The sequence below is a fragment of the Aptenodytes patagonicus genome, chromosome 12, assembly GCF_965638725.1.
Source record: "Aptenodytes patagonicus chromosome 12, bAptPat1.pri.cur, whole genome shotgun sequence".
Lineage (NCBI taxonomy): Eukaryota > Metazoa > Chordata > Aves > Sphenisciformes > Spheniscidae > Aptenodytes > Aptenodytes patagonicus.
The window spans coordinates 23,000,695-23,016,307 of record NC_134960.1 but is presented as its reverse complement, the minus strand read 5'-3'; the positions used below and the strand labels follow the sequence as shown (position 1 = coordinate 23,016,307).

At 51.0% G+C, this 15,613-nt stretch overlaps 2 protein-coding genes across 8 annotated transcripts in view; one reads left to right on the top strand and one right to left on the bottom strand.

The window, feature by feature from the left end:
- NRG2 (neuregulin 2) overlaps positions 1-6,588 on the top strand; it is a 177,479-nt gene extending 170,891 nt beyond the window's left edge. For all 4 annotated transcript variants that reach the window (XM_076350042.1, XM_076350039.1, XM_076350040.1 and 1 more), the window contains 2 exons: positions 2,428-2,652; positions 4,117-6,588. In XM_076350042.1, coding sequence (XP_076206157.1) covers positions 2,428-2,652; positions 4,117-4,774 — 883 coding nt within the window. In that variant the 3' untranslated portion in view covers positions 4,775-6,588. The remainder of the gene's footprint in view (positions 1-2,427; positions 2,653-4,116) is intronic.
- A 3,847-nt stretch (positions 6,589-10,435) lies between these two features.
- Positions 10,436-15,613, bottom strand: part of PSD2 (pleckstrin and Sec7 domain containing 2) — a 92,779-nt gene continuing 87,601 nt past the window's right edge. For all 4 annotated transcript variants that reach the window (XM_076350133.1, XM_076350130.1, XM_076350132.1 and 1 more), the window contains 3 exons: positions 14,984-15,128; positions 13,759-13,902; positions 10,436-12,183 (listed from right to left, as the gene is read on the bottom strand). In XM_076350133.1, coding sequence (XP_076206248.1) covers positions 11,977-12,183; positions 13,759-13,902; positions 14,984-15,128 — 496 coding nt within the window. In that variant the 3' untranslated portion in view covers positions 10,436-11,976. The remainder of the gene's footprint in view (positions 12,184-13,758; positions 13,903-14,983; positions 15,129-15,613) is intronic.

The following is a 15,613-nucleotide window of genomic DNA, read 5'->3' as shown; positions in this document are numbered from 1 at the left end:
AGCTGGAAACTAGGAAGAAATGAAGTTGTGCTTTCATGCTTTGCACAGACACAAACGGGAGGATGCATCTAGGAAAGGTTTTGCAAGTTGTGTTTGCAACCATGCTGGACACTTGCAATAATTCATTAAGCACACACAGGTTATTCGTTTCATGCTTGATATATTTAGCATGTATTTGCCTTGTGGAAGGCAAAGTACACAAAATATCACAAAATGTTTTGGCCAGTTCCTCAAAGTTAGGGTCTGACTTGGGAGTCACAGTTTTTCACCAGAAAAAATTTATGTGCAATTTATCACAGTCCAGAAAGTTGCGTTAGAATCTCAGCCTCTGCGGTGGTGGCGCCTCTTTCACTGGAAGTCTTTCTGAAGCTCTCAGGAAAACTGGGGCTAGCAGGAAAGTACCAATAATTCTTGCTATAAAGGATGAGGCATAATTTTCTTTACATTTCAAAATAGCCTTCAGGGGGAAGAGCAGCATGGCTTGGAAGCTGAAGTTCTCATGGTTTTTGAGAGCATTTAAATTGCAGATGGAACTTCCCTATTTTTATGATGTCCAGAAAAGTCCCTCAAATGCTCTGGAGAAAATCCTGTGCTGTTTTGAGTTTGGATGTTCAGGTTCTTCCTCGTACATAGCTCTTGTGCTTCTTCCAGTAAGTGATGATGTTTCCCTATGAGAGCACTTGCCTTCAAAAAGTGACTGCGAGGTGCAGGGGGGCCATATCTACAGCCTGTCAATAACGTATAGATCACATTGCGCTGACTTTATAAAGCAAAAGATGTCCTGGCTTATTTACTTCATTAGCCCGATGTGTTTGTCCCCATTTGTCCAGGAAGCAATGAATCCTTTCAGCTAAAGCTCAAAGATGGCTCCTGGCAGGTTTCTTCAGGGTTCAGGCATTCATCAGGGATGAGCAAATACTCTCGGTGTACAATGCGTCAGATCAACTTCAGATATTGAACTTAGGTTTTCAGGTGAATTCCTCCCCAGACTCCTCTGGCTAGACCTCCAACAAGTAGAGAGGGAGCCAAGAATGACTTGCTGGGCTGGAAATGACTGCTTTTGTCTGGGGAAATCCTACCCCTGGTGAGTTAGATGGTGTGTTTTCTAGGTTTTTCTGAATTCCAAAATTTTGGAATCCAAGCAGCCCAACCCTGGCTAGGTGCGTGCAAGCTTGAACCAGGCGCACAGAGGCTCCTGTGCCTGCAGAGCTGCTCCTTGCTGGCCTTCCATGCTCACTTCAAAGTCTGGGACCCCGGGGCCATCTCTGGGCACCTCCTGAAGACGCAAAGGTGTGTCTGGAGGGCAGCATTAACACATGGCAGCTGTGGGGAGGCACCTACCTTGCATAGCCTCTGGTCCTGGCTACCTGCCACCTAATCTGCCTGAGTCAAGTGCAGCGAGCAGGTGTTTCTTCAAGTCATGCCAGAGGCAAACTACTGGCATAATCAGGCTCCATTTTACTCGATCAGTGCCTCTAATGAGGACGCCGTTTGAAGTTATAAATGAGTGTGGTGGTTGCAGCCGAGCATGTGCCTGGAGCCATCAATAATTAACAGGTTCTTGGGAAGTCGTAATGAGGCCTGCTTTCCTCTGCAAACCCCCACCCAAAATCCTCTGCCGGCACAGCTCCATCTGGTGCAGTTCCGCAGTTCAGAGCTATTGCTCTAATGGATCACTATTTCTGCTGTGGAGAGGGGTCAGCCTGGTGGCCGTGCTGCAGGTGGGCCCCCGGTGTGCGCATGGCCCCACGCGTCCCTGGTGACTCCTTGCGGGATGTCTTCTTTGCACCAAGACTAGGGCAGGTGGAGCTCCAAGTGCTCAGCCAGGTCTAGCCAACATATCATAGTTTTTGTCTAGCACCTTGAAAGTGTTTTGCTGCCAAAATCTTTTATAAACCAGTGGAAACTGAACAACTAGGTCTACCTTTAGTATGCTTTTCTCTGCTGCTGATGATGTAATTTTCAGTGGTTTTTTTTTCTGGCTCCTTTCTGGTAGCATTTCTGAAGGGGCTGTCACTTGGCAATGCAGATGGTACATTTGAAGATCCTTTGTGGACTTGCCTTAGTACGGCCAGTGCGTTGCTCCACACCCAGAACGCTTTGCAAGCACAAAGCAGAATTGCCCTGGCCTCCCTCCAGAGGCTGTCCCATCCTGTCCCCAGCCGTCAGGAGGTGGTGTGATAAGTACCCGGTATGCACTAGTTTGCCTTTCTTTACCCTCTAATCATATCTCCAAGAAGTAGCAAAGAAAGGCAAATCAAAGGCAGGGTTGGGAAGTTGGGCATCCCTGGCCAGATGTATCCTAGTGAGAGAGAGAAAGGGGATGCCAGTGCAGAGCAGAGTCTGAGCTGTGCCTGCATGCAGCTCTTTGGAGAAGACCTTGGTGGGGATTCCTTGCTCACTGTCCATATGGGGTTTGGTCCACAGACATGAAAGCCACACCTGGAGCTTGGAGCGGACGGAGAGCCTGACTTCAGATTCCCAGTCTGGGATAATGCTGTCCTCAGTGGGAACCAGTAAATGCAACAGCCCTGCGTGCGTGGAGGCACGGGCTCGCCGCGGGGCCGCCTTCTGCATTGAGGACGCGCGGAGGCCCATGACGCAGTATCGTGACTCCGTGGATTCTCTGCGGGACTCACCGCACAGCGAGAGGTCAGATCCCACTGCTTGGTGCTGCCCTGGCACAGCAGAGGCAAGCCATGCCCTCTGTGCTGGACACAAAAATGTTTGCCTCTGCCCAGCCCTAGAGCAGCAGTCCTGTGGTAGCACTGGAGAAATTCCAGCTCTGGTCCTACCAGAGGAAGCCACTACCCCAGGAGGCCACCCTGGTAGGGGCAGCAGCAAGTACTGCACCCTGCTCAGCTGGTGGCAGTGTAGGTTTGGAGCACAGGGATGAGAGGAGCAGAAAATACCTGGCTGCAAGTCAGCAACTGGTGAAGAAAAACCCTCTGAGAGCACAGCCCAGGCAGCTTGGTGGGCTGGCAGCTCAAGCAGGGTCTGGCCCCCAGGTATATGGGGAAAAGATGTGCATCCTCAGCGGAGTCCTGGACGGCCTGGTAAGCGGGTTGCTGTATGTGGGCACAGCCTTGGGACAGGGCTCTGTATGACCCAGCCTTCCGGGGAACACAACTGCAGAGCTGAGACACCATCAGCCAGTGAGAGGCAGCAACAGTCATCCTCTTCCCAGGTCTGGTTCCTCATGGTGCAGCAGCACATCTCCACCCTTGCTCCAGCCCTTTGTGGATAGCCATGGGTGACCTTGGGTGGCCACATGGCCACTTTCGGGCAGTTACCCTTCAAGGCAGTGGGACTTATCCATGGGGCAGAGGAGAAAGGCAGCATCTCCTGCTCTCTCATTCCTGTCCCCGGTCTGTTCAGGCAGGCTGACCCAGCTCATACAGACATCTCATACTTCACAAGACACATGGGTAAAAAGGCACCAGACGAGCCAGGGAGCCTGGGCAGCCTGAAATGAGCGGTGACACCAATTGGCACTATTGAGAGGAAATGAAATCTGCTCCTTAGAAAGAGATGATGCCGAAGGAAAGGCTTTTTGAGAGGGGCTAGACCAGACCTGAGTTGCCACACTGATGTTGTCACTAGAGTAGATGAAAGCAGTAGATGCCTTTTTGAGACACAAGATTTTTGCTAAGCCAGAGGAAGCAATACCCAGGCTTTCCCCATCTGTGGCCCAAGCCTGGATGCCCTGGGAGGGCATTTCGGGGACCTTCCTCGGAGACAAGCCTGGCAGCTCCAGAGGGAAAAGAAAGCAGCTGGCAGGCAAACGAGAGGCAGGGAAGTCTTGACTCAGCCTGCTGGGAGATGCTGTAAGGTTTGCAGTGATGCAGGGTAGGAATTGCACACTGAGTCCCTCGGGAGAGGCAGTCCTGGGATGCATGGTGCATGGTGCCCTAGTGCCCACCGAAGCCAGCAGCTCATCCTCCCTTGGCACAGCGGCGCAAGGTCCCTCCACCTGGTTCCCCAGGAGATGCTGAGCTCCAGGACTAGGTGCAGTGGAGGCCTCATGGGTCCCTGTGCCGTGTTCGGCAGAGCGCGGGCACAGCTGGAGGTTTTTGGGGTTGTTCGGTGTCCAAACAGAGGTGTTGCTTCTTTCAGGTACGTGTCGGCCCTGACCACACCAGCACGCCTGTCGCCTGTCGACTTCCACTACTCGATGGCCGCGCAGGTGCCCACCTTTGAGATCACCTCCCCCAACTCGGCACACGCCGTCTCCTTGCCACCGGCGGCCCCCATCAGCTTCCGTGTGGAGGAACAGCAGCCCCTCCTGCGGCGGTACCAGCTCCCCTTCCAGGACACGCAGAGGTACGACAGCTACTACCAAAGGAAGACCTACCTAAATGACAGCATGGGGAGCCTGCCCTCCAGCCCCTTCCGGATCACGGAGGACGATGAGTATGAGACGACGCAGGAGTATGTCACAGCGCTAGAGCAGCCAAAGAAAACAGCCAGCAGCAACAGGCGGTGGAAAAAATCCAAACTGAACGGGCACGTCCCTCACAGAGCCAGAGCCGTCCGGGACTCCTTCTCCTTGAGCAGCGCCTCTTACAGCGAGTCTGACGAGGAGCTGGTGGCTGAGAGCACCCCCTTCCTAAGCACTCAGAACAATGAGGCGGCGCACACAGAGTCGCCCCCGCTCCACCGGCCGGGCGACAGCCGGACTCACTACTCCTGCAGCAGACACAGCGCTCCCGGGGAGAGCGGGCGCAGCAGCCTGGCGCACACGACGCCCAAACCGGACCCGGATCCTCTCTAGGCGCCTCCCAGACTCACGCACCCGCAGACGTAACCCGCATGGAGGAGGCCGAGGAGGGAGATGAGACAAAACAAAACAAAAATAAATATTTTTATTTTATATAAAAGAGGGAAAAAATATAACAAATAAAATGTTTTATTTTCATTTTAGCAAAGTTGTCTTATAATAGCTAATGGCAATGACTTTTTTATAGGGAATCTCTATTTATATGTAATGTCTTGATTTACAGCTTCCGAGAAAAAAAAAGTAAAAAAAAAAAAAAAAGAAGAAGAAAAGAAAACAAACAATAAAGTTAAAAAAAAAGTGGGCCAATTTTTGACTACTTAAAAATAGAAAACAAAACTATCGTGGTGCCTTTTGCTGTATGCTAGTGCTGGGATTCATGCCGAGGATTCTGTTTCAGTAGCATTTTTAAGATCATAGATTTTTGTTTGGGAGACAACCTGTCACAAGGGCGCTCTTCCGTCGGAAGAAAACAGCCTCGCCACTTTGCCCCGTACCCTGCTATTAATGATCTTATTCTTTAAGGTATCGTTTAAACACACATCAAGGACATGAGTGGGAGCATTTCCATTATCATGTCTAATGGGGATCTGTCTTGCCCTGTAAAATACTTGTATTTTCTCTTAAATCAGGAGAAAAAGAAACCCAACAGCACCGTGCTGAAATGCAGAAATAATGTTTCTTTTGCCACACAGGTAGGAAGAGAAAACGAAATCGCGCAGCAGCAGCAGCCCTTACAGTATAGCTCTCAACCTTTGGCCATTTCACCTGTGGGTCTGAAGTTGGGTTGGCACAGGTTTGTAGTCAAACAAGGCAGACACCTGTATGAAGGTGGTGAAATCATACCCCATTACGTACGGTTGAATCCAGTTCACTGAAGCCAGCCCTGGCAGGCAGACGGCACTGCGCGGTGGTCCCAAGAGGGCGGTCTCCATTCAGCTGCGGTGCCCCGTGGCTGCATTGCCATACCGGTGCCGTGCTGGCCGCGGCGTCCCCTTGACCGAGTGGTGTAGCCGCGGTGCGGCGTTGGCCGTGGTGCTGTGTGCCGTGGTGCCGTAGGGCTGCCGGGGCTGTGGCGTCCTGCCACCCGTGCTCGTCCGTGGTCCAGGTGGTGCCGGGAGGACAGCCGGAGGGCGGCCCCGCAGCACAGCACGGCCGAGGCTTGCCCTGGACGCCGTGCCAGGCAGCTGCCGGCCATGCTGCCCCGGGGTTTGGCAGGAGCCCGAGCACTTTTGGCCCCGCTTGTCTCCCCTGCATTGGCCGGGAAGGGCCCTGCGTGGGGCAGCCCAGCGAGCGGATTCTTCTGTACTGCCGTGCCGTATATTGTAAAGACAGTTGTTACCGTCACATCTTGCCATCGATGACGGACGTCGTGTTTCCGAACTCGGAGCAGCTCTAGCCATCGGCTCTGTGGCGCAAAGAGACAGTCCTGCGTGTCCAGGCGGCAGAGCATCCCCCGTGGAAGTGCCCCTCTCTCCTCAGTTCTCTGCAGCAAACCTGTTTACATTGTAGCCTGACTTTTTTCTTTTTATATTTTTACTTCTGCATGTCCTTTGCATTTCAGATACTGTAGATTGGATGCATGGTGAAGCTGTGACTGAGAAGATAATACAACAATTGACAGTGTATTTCATTTAACTTTTAGCAATAAAGTAACTAAACCCTCTATTCCTCACCCATGATGGGGTCAGATAGAAAACTCTGCTAATTTGTCATAAGATGATTGTCAAAGTTTGCTCTGGATTGTCTGAATGTCAGAACTCTCGACTGTTTAACACTTGAACATTTTTTATATTATAAATAAAATAAGAAATAACAAACTGTGGGCTGCATTAATCTCGGGCAATCTGGGGGGCAAATGGGGAGCTGACAGGTACCATACACAGAATCACAGTCTGGTTGAGGTTGGAAGAGACTTCTGGAGGTCACCTGGTCCAACTCCCCGGCTCAACCAGCTCACCCAGAGCCAGTTGCCCAGGACTGTACCCAGTCAGGTTTTGAATATCTCCAGAGATGGCGGCACCACAACTTCTTTGGGCAACCTCTGCCAGTGCTTGGCTACCCTCAAAGCAAAAAAGTGTCTTCTTGTATTCAGACTGAATTTCCTATTTTTTAATCTGTGCCCATTGCCTCCGGTCCTGTCACTGGACACTACTGAGAAGAGTCCGTCTCCCTCTTCTTCATTGCCTCCCATCAGGTATTTATACACATGGATAAGGTCCCCCTGAGCCTTCTCTTCTCCAGGCTGAACAGTCCCAGCTCTCGGCCTCTCCTCATATGAACGATGCTCTGGTTCTGTAAACATCTTTATGCCCAGATGTGGGTGTTTTTCTACCTGTCATGGACATTTGACCTTCACTGCAGGGCTCAGGAGTGGAGGCTCACTAAGGTGAGTGGATGTTACCCACACGTCTCCTGAGGGGGATGCCATTCCTTCTCCACCTGCAGACCGGGAGATCCCCCTTCACCCCACCTGCGGAAGCTTTCTGTTGTGCCAAGAAAGGCCAAGATGCATGGCACGTGCTTCACATGCTGGCACCGATTTCAGTGACTTTTGCAGTAGAGTGGAGATGTGTTGGGTCCAGTTCTGCAAGCGCTGTGCTGCCGTGCAACATCTGCCCACCCACAAAACAGGTCCCTTCAGCTCTTCCATGGCAAGTCTGTGTCCCTGGCTAGCCCCCATGTAGGGGAATCACTGAGAATATGGTGTATTCACAGGAAGCACAGTTCCTGAGGTTGCACCCATGGCTCAGTCCAGCTCAGACCCCACTCCTTTGTTTCTGCTCAGTGAGATGAACAGGTGCCCAGAAGTCCCAGCTGAACTCACATAGTAGGAGAGGGATCTGCTACACACTGGTCTGAGTCGACCCCATAGGAATGCACAGAGCCATGAGAGAAGTCCCCGGTCCTCACAATGATGCCCATGCTGAAGGCCAGGCTAAGCACACCCACAGCCTGGGCTGCTTCTCCAACACCCCCAGGATGCCTGTTGCCTTGGAGCTGACCTGACTGGGTCACAAGGCTACCCCTAACATCCATCGCATGTGCTGTGGGGACTCCAGCCAGACTAGAGGGCTCAGCACTTCACCTTGAATAAAGGCATCTCAACACTGATTTCCCAAAAGGTTAAAGGCTAAAGGAGCCTGCCCTCCTGCCACAGGGCCCATGTGATCCAACAGCAATGTGCAAAGGAGGTCTTAGATGTCTAGGACTGGGGATAAAGGCGGTAGGGTCAAGTCCTGATTTGGGTGACATTTGCCATGTAACCTTTGGACACATCATGTCCCAATTCTGCGCAGTCCCAAGCCTTGCTGGATGAAAGCAACACTACTGTGCAGCTCTCCACCTTCCCATTACTCTTGGGACAGGCTGCGACTCCCCATTGCCTTTGGTCTCTCAACTTATCTCCTCCAGCAGCTCCTGGAGCGTGGTGAGATGGGCAGAGAGCACCTGACCCCCTGGAAGGGACACGTGTGGGAGGTCATGGAGCATGAGGATTCCTGGGAAGGCCAGGCACATAGAAGAGAGAGATGGAGGGGCCTTTGGGTTCCCAAAGCAACCCCATCTTTCTGCCTGGCTCTCCTCAGCGTCTGTGAGCTGGTGAGCTCTGTTCATGGGGATGACCACACAGGGTTGGCACAGCAGCATCTGCATTACAAGAAGGCTGCAGCTCTTGGGCCTCCTGCTGCCGTGCTCTGGGCTAAGGTGCAGAGGGACGGTGTGGCTGAACCTCGGGGTGTGCTCAGTGCAGCTGATCCACACCAGGCATCACCATTGCGGTCTGCTTGCTGGGTCCCTTGGAAAGGAGCTGCGGGTTTGCCCAGCGCTGCCCCACGCAGGGGGATGTTTTACTGCTCCATGGTTTGCAGGGATCTGTGATGCTCTGCATCTGCTGAGACACCACCAGCTCTGAGACATGGCAGCCTCATGATTTCTTGTGGTGATTTCTTGTTCAGCATGCCCCTTGATTCCCATAATTGTGTTCTATATTTGGAGGCAGTTACACTACTTCAATTTTCTCTCCAATTGCCTCTGAAGGAAGCCTGTATCTCTCTCCTTTTTTTCCTGGCTGGTTTATTTTTAGACCCCCTCACTTCCAGCCATGTGTATTCCTAGGGTTTGGCTGTAAATATTTTACAGCAATTTTCACAGGTGGGGGGAGCCACCGCAGCCTCCTGCCAGCTCTGCTCCGCATGTGCAATGCCTTTGCCACCCTTCCCAAAGGGGAGGGAATTGCTCCGCTGACACAGATGGGGTGACGCAAGCAGGAGAGGATCGTCAGATCCTGGTTTTGGGATTGCAAAGCCTCCCCCAAAAAAAAGTCCTTCTAAAATGAATTTGGTGTCAGGTTGTATCCAGAAGAAGGGGCCTGGCAGGAAGGTCAGGCTGAACCAGCACCCTCAGGGGATGCTGTCTGAGACCCAGAGCAGCCGTGCTGCCTGCTAGAGGGCCTGGCACAGGCTGGGGCTGTGCCAGAAAGTGCATTTGGGTACTTCCAGGAGGAGAAAAAGATGTGGCTGCTTAATTCGTCTGAGATGCTGCTCTTCTCTCTTAGTGGTGGGTGGCTGAGTCCTTCACCTCCAGGGAGGGAAAGAGGGAAGAAAAAAAGCATTTTCTTCCTGGTCACAAGCTGAGGCTGCAGGTTGGTCAAACAAGGCATTTTTGGGTGTGCTCAGTGCCCTCTTGTAGGTAAGATGCTCACCACATCTGCACATGCATATGCACCCAGATCAGTACTTGTGCCTCAGGGCAAACTGCTGGTTGTCAATCAGTGCAAGTTTAACCCTCTTAGCTGTCTTGCCAAGGGCTGTTTAATGCTGGCTGCCACCCCTTTCCACATCCATTGGGTGGTGAGTCTCATGGCTCTGAGGCCCTTTCCTGGTGCCCAGAGGAGATTTTGCAAGATCCTGCTTTTCCCTGCAACTTACTCCCGACTGAGGATGGCAGACTGGCACCTTCAACATGGGGGACTGAGCTGCTTTTGGTGGCTTCCTCAAACACACTGGAGGTGTCCCTGCCTGCTGGAGGGGATGGTCAGAAAGGACAGGCTGAGGTACAAAATATTACCTGGGATTTTGGAGAGCAAGAGTCAGGCCTGGCTTTCCGCCAGGCTTCCACTGTGTGAGCCTGGGCACCAGACGCTTCATGTGAGTAGCAGCATCTTGGAGGTCTTCAGTGCAAGGGATGTCTGTACAGTACCTGACACAGCAAAGCACATGTTGCCTTGGAGAAACAGCCATGACACTCAATGTAGCCATGGGCTCCTCCGGGAACAGTTCCCAGAACATCTCCAACCACCAATGCAGATGTTGGTATCTTTCTCCTCCCATAAACCTCTAGGCTGCATGTGGACAGACAGACCTGGGATGCAGCAGACAGAGGGAAGAGTTACCTGAATATGTTCCTAAAGCAGCCCATCTGTCCACACCTGCTCCACAGGTGAGCCATCCATCCAAAGCACGGGCAGGCCAGTGCTTTCAGTACCCAGGAGGATGGGTGGGCTGGTACCCTACTCGTGGAAAGGCATTGCGATTTTGTGGTGCTGTCTATCCATAGGAACCTGGCTTTCACGCTGCAGGCGCTGGTGGAGATCTGTCCATCTAGTGCCGTGAAGTCTGGGATTAATCCAGCACACGGTGGAACTGTACTTCAGCCCAATTCTCTTTACCAACAGATTCAGCTTTATTGTTATTCTTTTTTACATGATTCTTAGTGCATCATTTCAAATAAACTATCAAACTGTACAAAGAAACACAGATAAAAGAAGAGGTGACAAAGTTGGGCAGAGGTTTTTAGTGTCATGAACCATCATGGAAAACAGTAGTCCATAGGGTCTCAAACGTTGAAGGTCCAAATAAATCTTATTTTGTTTGTTTAAAAAAATGCTGCAAAATATAAACAATAAATGACTGTAATTAGCAGCTACAAGATCCTTCAGAACTGGAACTTGATTACTGTGAATGCACCTAGGGGAAAGAAAAGCAATCTGAGATAAAGGACCAAACCAAACAGTGAAATAAATAAACAAAGTGTGGGAGGACAGTCGTAGCATTGAAATGCAGAGGAATCACTTCTAGCACAACAGTAAATCATTGGACCACAGACAGCAGAAAGGAACAGAAACACAATTCCCCGCTTAAAAGAGTATAGCATGTGCATCGCAAAATGGAGGAAGTACATTGACAGGCAGGTGGAATCGCTCCTGCACACAAAGGTTCAGCTGGATCTGAAGCATGGCTCCAATTGTGCCTCGAACCCAAAGTGGCGGATGCCATGGATGCTAAGTAAGTAGCCACTTGGTCAGTTTGTCTGAACAAGCAGGAACAGGAGAGCGATGTTTCACAGCAAAGCCAGGTGGGATTTCCATTTCAGTAAAAAAAGGAGAAAAAAAAGATACATAGGCTACTGCATTTTTTAAAATATCCTGGTGGGCTGGTCAGACCCTCCACGGTCCCTAGTGTCTTCCCCAGGCAGCTTGCCTTCACTTGCACACTGAGGTTAAAAACCCACGTTAAAGTTTCCTTATATATATATATTTATTTATATATATTCATATGTATATATATATATATATATAAAAAAAGGATAAGGTGACAGGGGGCACTTCAGGCCTCTCCTGCCGTGGGCAGATGACATTCCCACATGCGGTGCTGAAGACGCCTCTCGCTCGGTCGGTGACTAGCTCATGACACCTGTCCTACCACGACGTGCTGAACGGTGCTCCTCTCGCGGGAGGGACGTGCTCCCTGCCACTCTGTGCCCTTCTCTGGGAGCGCTGGTGGTGCCACCGACCGTCGTCTCGGCTGAGTTTCCTGCACTGCCAGGAACTGTGGACATGAAGCGGTGGGGACTCCAGGGAGAGAAGGAGGAGGAGAGAGAAGGCTGGTGGAGAAAAGAGCAACCTGGCCCTTGGAGAACCAGCATATCCCTTTGTTGTGCAGGCTGCTGTAGGAGGGAAAGAAAAGCCACTGGTGCTGTTGGGGATGAAGAAGAGATGGCGTGTCTATGATGCTGAAATGCCAGAGCGTTGCCAGAGAGTGTCAACTAAAGCTTCTTTGATTTCTTTCACTAGAGCAATCACCGTGTCATACATGTCTACGGTTTTGCTCATGTAATTTCCTAGGTAAAATTGTGCTCATCGATCTAGTCCAGGAGCGCAAAGCATCGCCGGTTCATCCACTCTGTGCACGCGTTCCTTGTTAAGTGTTCTGCTCTAAAATGTCCTTTTCCGCCTTACAGCTGATGGACATGTGCCCTTGGCTCAAAGAAGGGCTTGAATGTGTCTTCCGCAAAGCAATGTCGTCAGCTTCCACCTTGAAGAAACTGGTTTCAATTCTCTCCAGGTCATCTGTCCCGACTTTTATCTTCATGCACAGCAGGTTGATGTATGTCTCATAGCGACTCTTCTGCAGGGGAAGAGGGAACAGAGAGCCTGGGAACAGGGACAGGCCACGGCATGCGTGGAAAGCAGAGGCAATGCCATCTGCTACTGCAGGAAAACCCATCCTATATCGTCAGGATCCCACTAATCACACCCAACAAGTACTGTTTAACCACAGCACAGTGCCTGGCCTATGCAAAGCCTGCAAAGACTGATCAACCCATCGTTGAAAGGGTTGAGGAGAAAAGGGAGGGTTGTGCAAGACTCTCCAGCTGCTCTTACAGGTCTTGACTACCACTCTGATCGCATAAGGCGGATACTGGAGGCAAAACCAGAACCAACAGATCTGCTCCTTCCTGATTTAGGAGTTCCCCTCGACTGATTCAAATACTTCTGCTTGCCATTGTTTCCATCCAGTGGTTCACTTGTCACTGCTGATTTGTGTCCCCATTGCTCCTCACAGAGCACAGCATAAAGGGAGGCATCTCCTCTCTGTCTAGCAACTTTATTCCAAGGCTAGATGGGACCTCTTTTTATGGACTTGTGTAATACTCATCCTTTCCCCTAACATCTCATAACAGCCTATACTTGCTTCTTTGTCAGCACAGAGAAACAAGCATTTCTAGAGCACATCTCATAAGACACATGAGATGAATGCTCTGGAAGTGCTAACTTATCCTTGCAGACTGAAAAGGCAGCCTAGAGAAAACGCTCAGATGGAGACTTCTCTGCAGGCATCCAAAACAAGATGTCCAGAAAACAGGAGGCAGCAGCAAGCAACTATTTGAAGGGTTGGTACAAAGACAAGGGAACCAACAGCCAGAACCTGTGGCTTTGGAGAGTCAGGCTAGGCATCACAAAAGGGTGGTGCAGCCCTGGTATGCGAGAGGTGGGACATTCCCATCCTTGGAGATTTCTGAGACTCGGCCACAAAATGACACACTCAGCCTGGGCTAATACTGGGAATAATCCAAGCTCCTGCTGGAAGCAGGACTAGAGGCCTCCAGCAGTCCCTTCCCACTGACACCTATGTGGCAGGAATCACACCTTCTGCTTAACTCTCACTGGAACAAAATATCCCATTTCTCCCACAGTTAAATGCTTCTTAGACTTTGCAGACCGTTTAAACTTAGCTACATGCATCCTCAAAGAGTCTGTAATCAGCTGTAACGCTGGTTTTGGCTTTATTTATGGAACTGGTTGCAGCAAAACAAGATCAATTCTCACAGGGATTCCCTTAGCTTTCTATTAATGTTGCTGAAAAAGACTGATGCACACTGAGAACTGAACCACTTTCTTACTTGGGACCTGAGGAAATGTCAAGTTTCAGCACAGTAAAGGAAGATTTTATTTCTCTCATCAGTTTTCCCCTCCTCTGGTTAGAAATCACAGAGGGGAGGAAATGTCTGTTATTTCTTTTTTTAGCTTCAGTGCAAAACAGTGAGGCTTGCTGCTGCCCCAAGACACCCATCCAGCTTGTAAGCCCTCGTCCTCTCTCCTTTCACGCTCTCCCAGGCTCACAGCATCCACTCCGGAGTTCTTAGTTCTCCTCAATCAGCCAAGGTATCATTTATCACAGAAAAGATGAAAGTTCCTTTACCTCAAATATTAGGTAATGTTCTTTGAGTCTGTATTCCTCAGCCTCTTTTGACTTGAGGCTCTTCTCCACAGGATGTAATTTATGCTCTGCTAATTCGTCTGCAATCTGCTTCATTTTATTTTCATGAGACCTCAGCTGTTCCTCCTGCCGAGAGAAGAGTGTCAGGTATTAAAAGGTAGGAGTGCAACACCTAAGTGCACCGCCTGCCTGTTGATGTGGGATCTGTCTCTGCAAGGACGTAAGCTTAGCTACTGTGCTGGAGCCAAAGGTGTGCAGTACATTTGCAAATTCATCTGATAAGGAGCAGCTGAAACAGGTATTTGAGTAAGATCAAAACTCATGTATCGCAAGTGCCAAGAGTGGATTTCTCTGGCACCTGGGCTTCTTTAGCATCATAAACATGAAATGCTCTGCACCCTTTAACAGCCAGGCAGAACCAGCAGTGTCCCAAGAGCTGCTCATCCTGCTCTTTTTTGAGATAAATGTACCCTCCCCATCTGGGCTCTGAGAAAGGCGACATCTGGCCACATCTGGTTCAGCAGATCGGAGCTGTATCTCTGCCCTGACATTTCAGGCCGTCCTCCCCTTTGCTGGGGGCCAGTGGCAGTGTGTCCCTACTTTTTGGAGGTGCTAAGGCATGTTGGGCTTTCCCTGGACAGTGCAAACAAAAGCTACTCTTTGGATGGCAGCTGCCCATTGCTCTTGGTTAACTGAGCCTTAGGCAGCCATGGTCTGGTGCACCGTGCCCCCTTGCTTCCAGAAAACCTTCCCCACTGAGTGGGGACTCAGACTCCCACTTCGTCTGTGGCTTTTCAGCTTGAGAAACAACAGGGTGCCACCTCTGAGTGCCACGTTATAAAATAAACCAGGGCTGTAGCCAGCCGTTGGGCTCAGTAGCACCAGCTGTTTCAACTCTGGCAACAGAAAGGGGCTGGGATGTGATGGGCAAAGAGCAATAAACAAGCCAGAATCAACAGCCATACAGGTAGGTGTCTGTGCATAGGGTTGCTTTATAGCCACTGCAAAGGAAGCATTGGCCAGACATTGGGATTTGCCACGGTCTGTCCAAGTTGCCCACTCCGCTCCTCTGTTCCTGCCCTGAGCACCTGAATGTGTCTATCAGGCAGGAGCTGGGGGAGCTGCAGACGGGCTCAGCCTGAGCTGCGTGCTGAAGGGCTGGCTGGGCGCCGGGCACCCCTCCATCGTTTCTTCTCTCACACGTTACCTGGCACAGCTTGGTCATGGATGAAGGCAGGAGCGGGCGGCAGAACTTCTTCATGGAGCAGATTGCAGCTGGGAAGGCTGGGGCAGAGAAAATGGCAGCAACAAGATTGATTCGCAGGATCCAGGAGAGCATTTCTTCCTTACTTCTGTTACGAAGGAGGGGAGAAGAGAGAGGGTGTCTGTAAATGCTTCTGACCCAGGACCAGGCAGCTCAGAACAGCCCTGGAGCCACCCGCTTTCAGAAGGGCCATCGGTGGCCTTGCTTTGAAGCCATTTCTGCGCCACCCTGGGTTGTGAACAGAGGAAAACGCTGGCTAATTGGCTCCTCTACAGTGCCCTAATGATTTCAGAGCTGTTGTCTGCTTCTTGAAGCCCTGGCTGTCCCGCCTTCCTCATCAGCTCTGATTGCATTCCCTGAGGAGCTGGGAAGGGTCAGCATGGTGGCAAGGGCCAAGGATATCCTGCTCTTTGGAGAGTGGGAGCCACACAACAGAGGTCCCACGGAGCAGGGTGGACTCCTCATTTGTGTCATTCATGGGACACTGGCCAGGGTCCCTCATCGATCTGTTCAGGCACTGCTTCCCCCAGCCTTCAAGTGGGTTTTCACTGCACAAATTCAGATGCCAAGTTT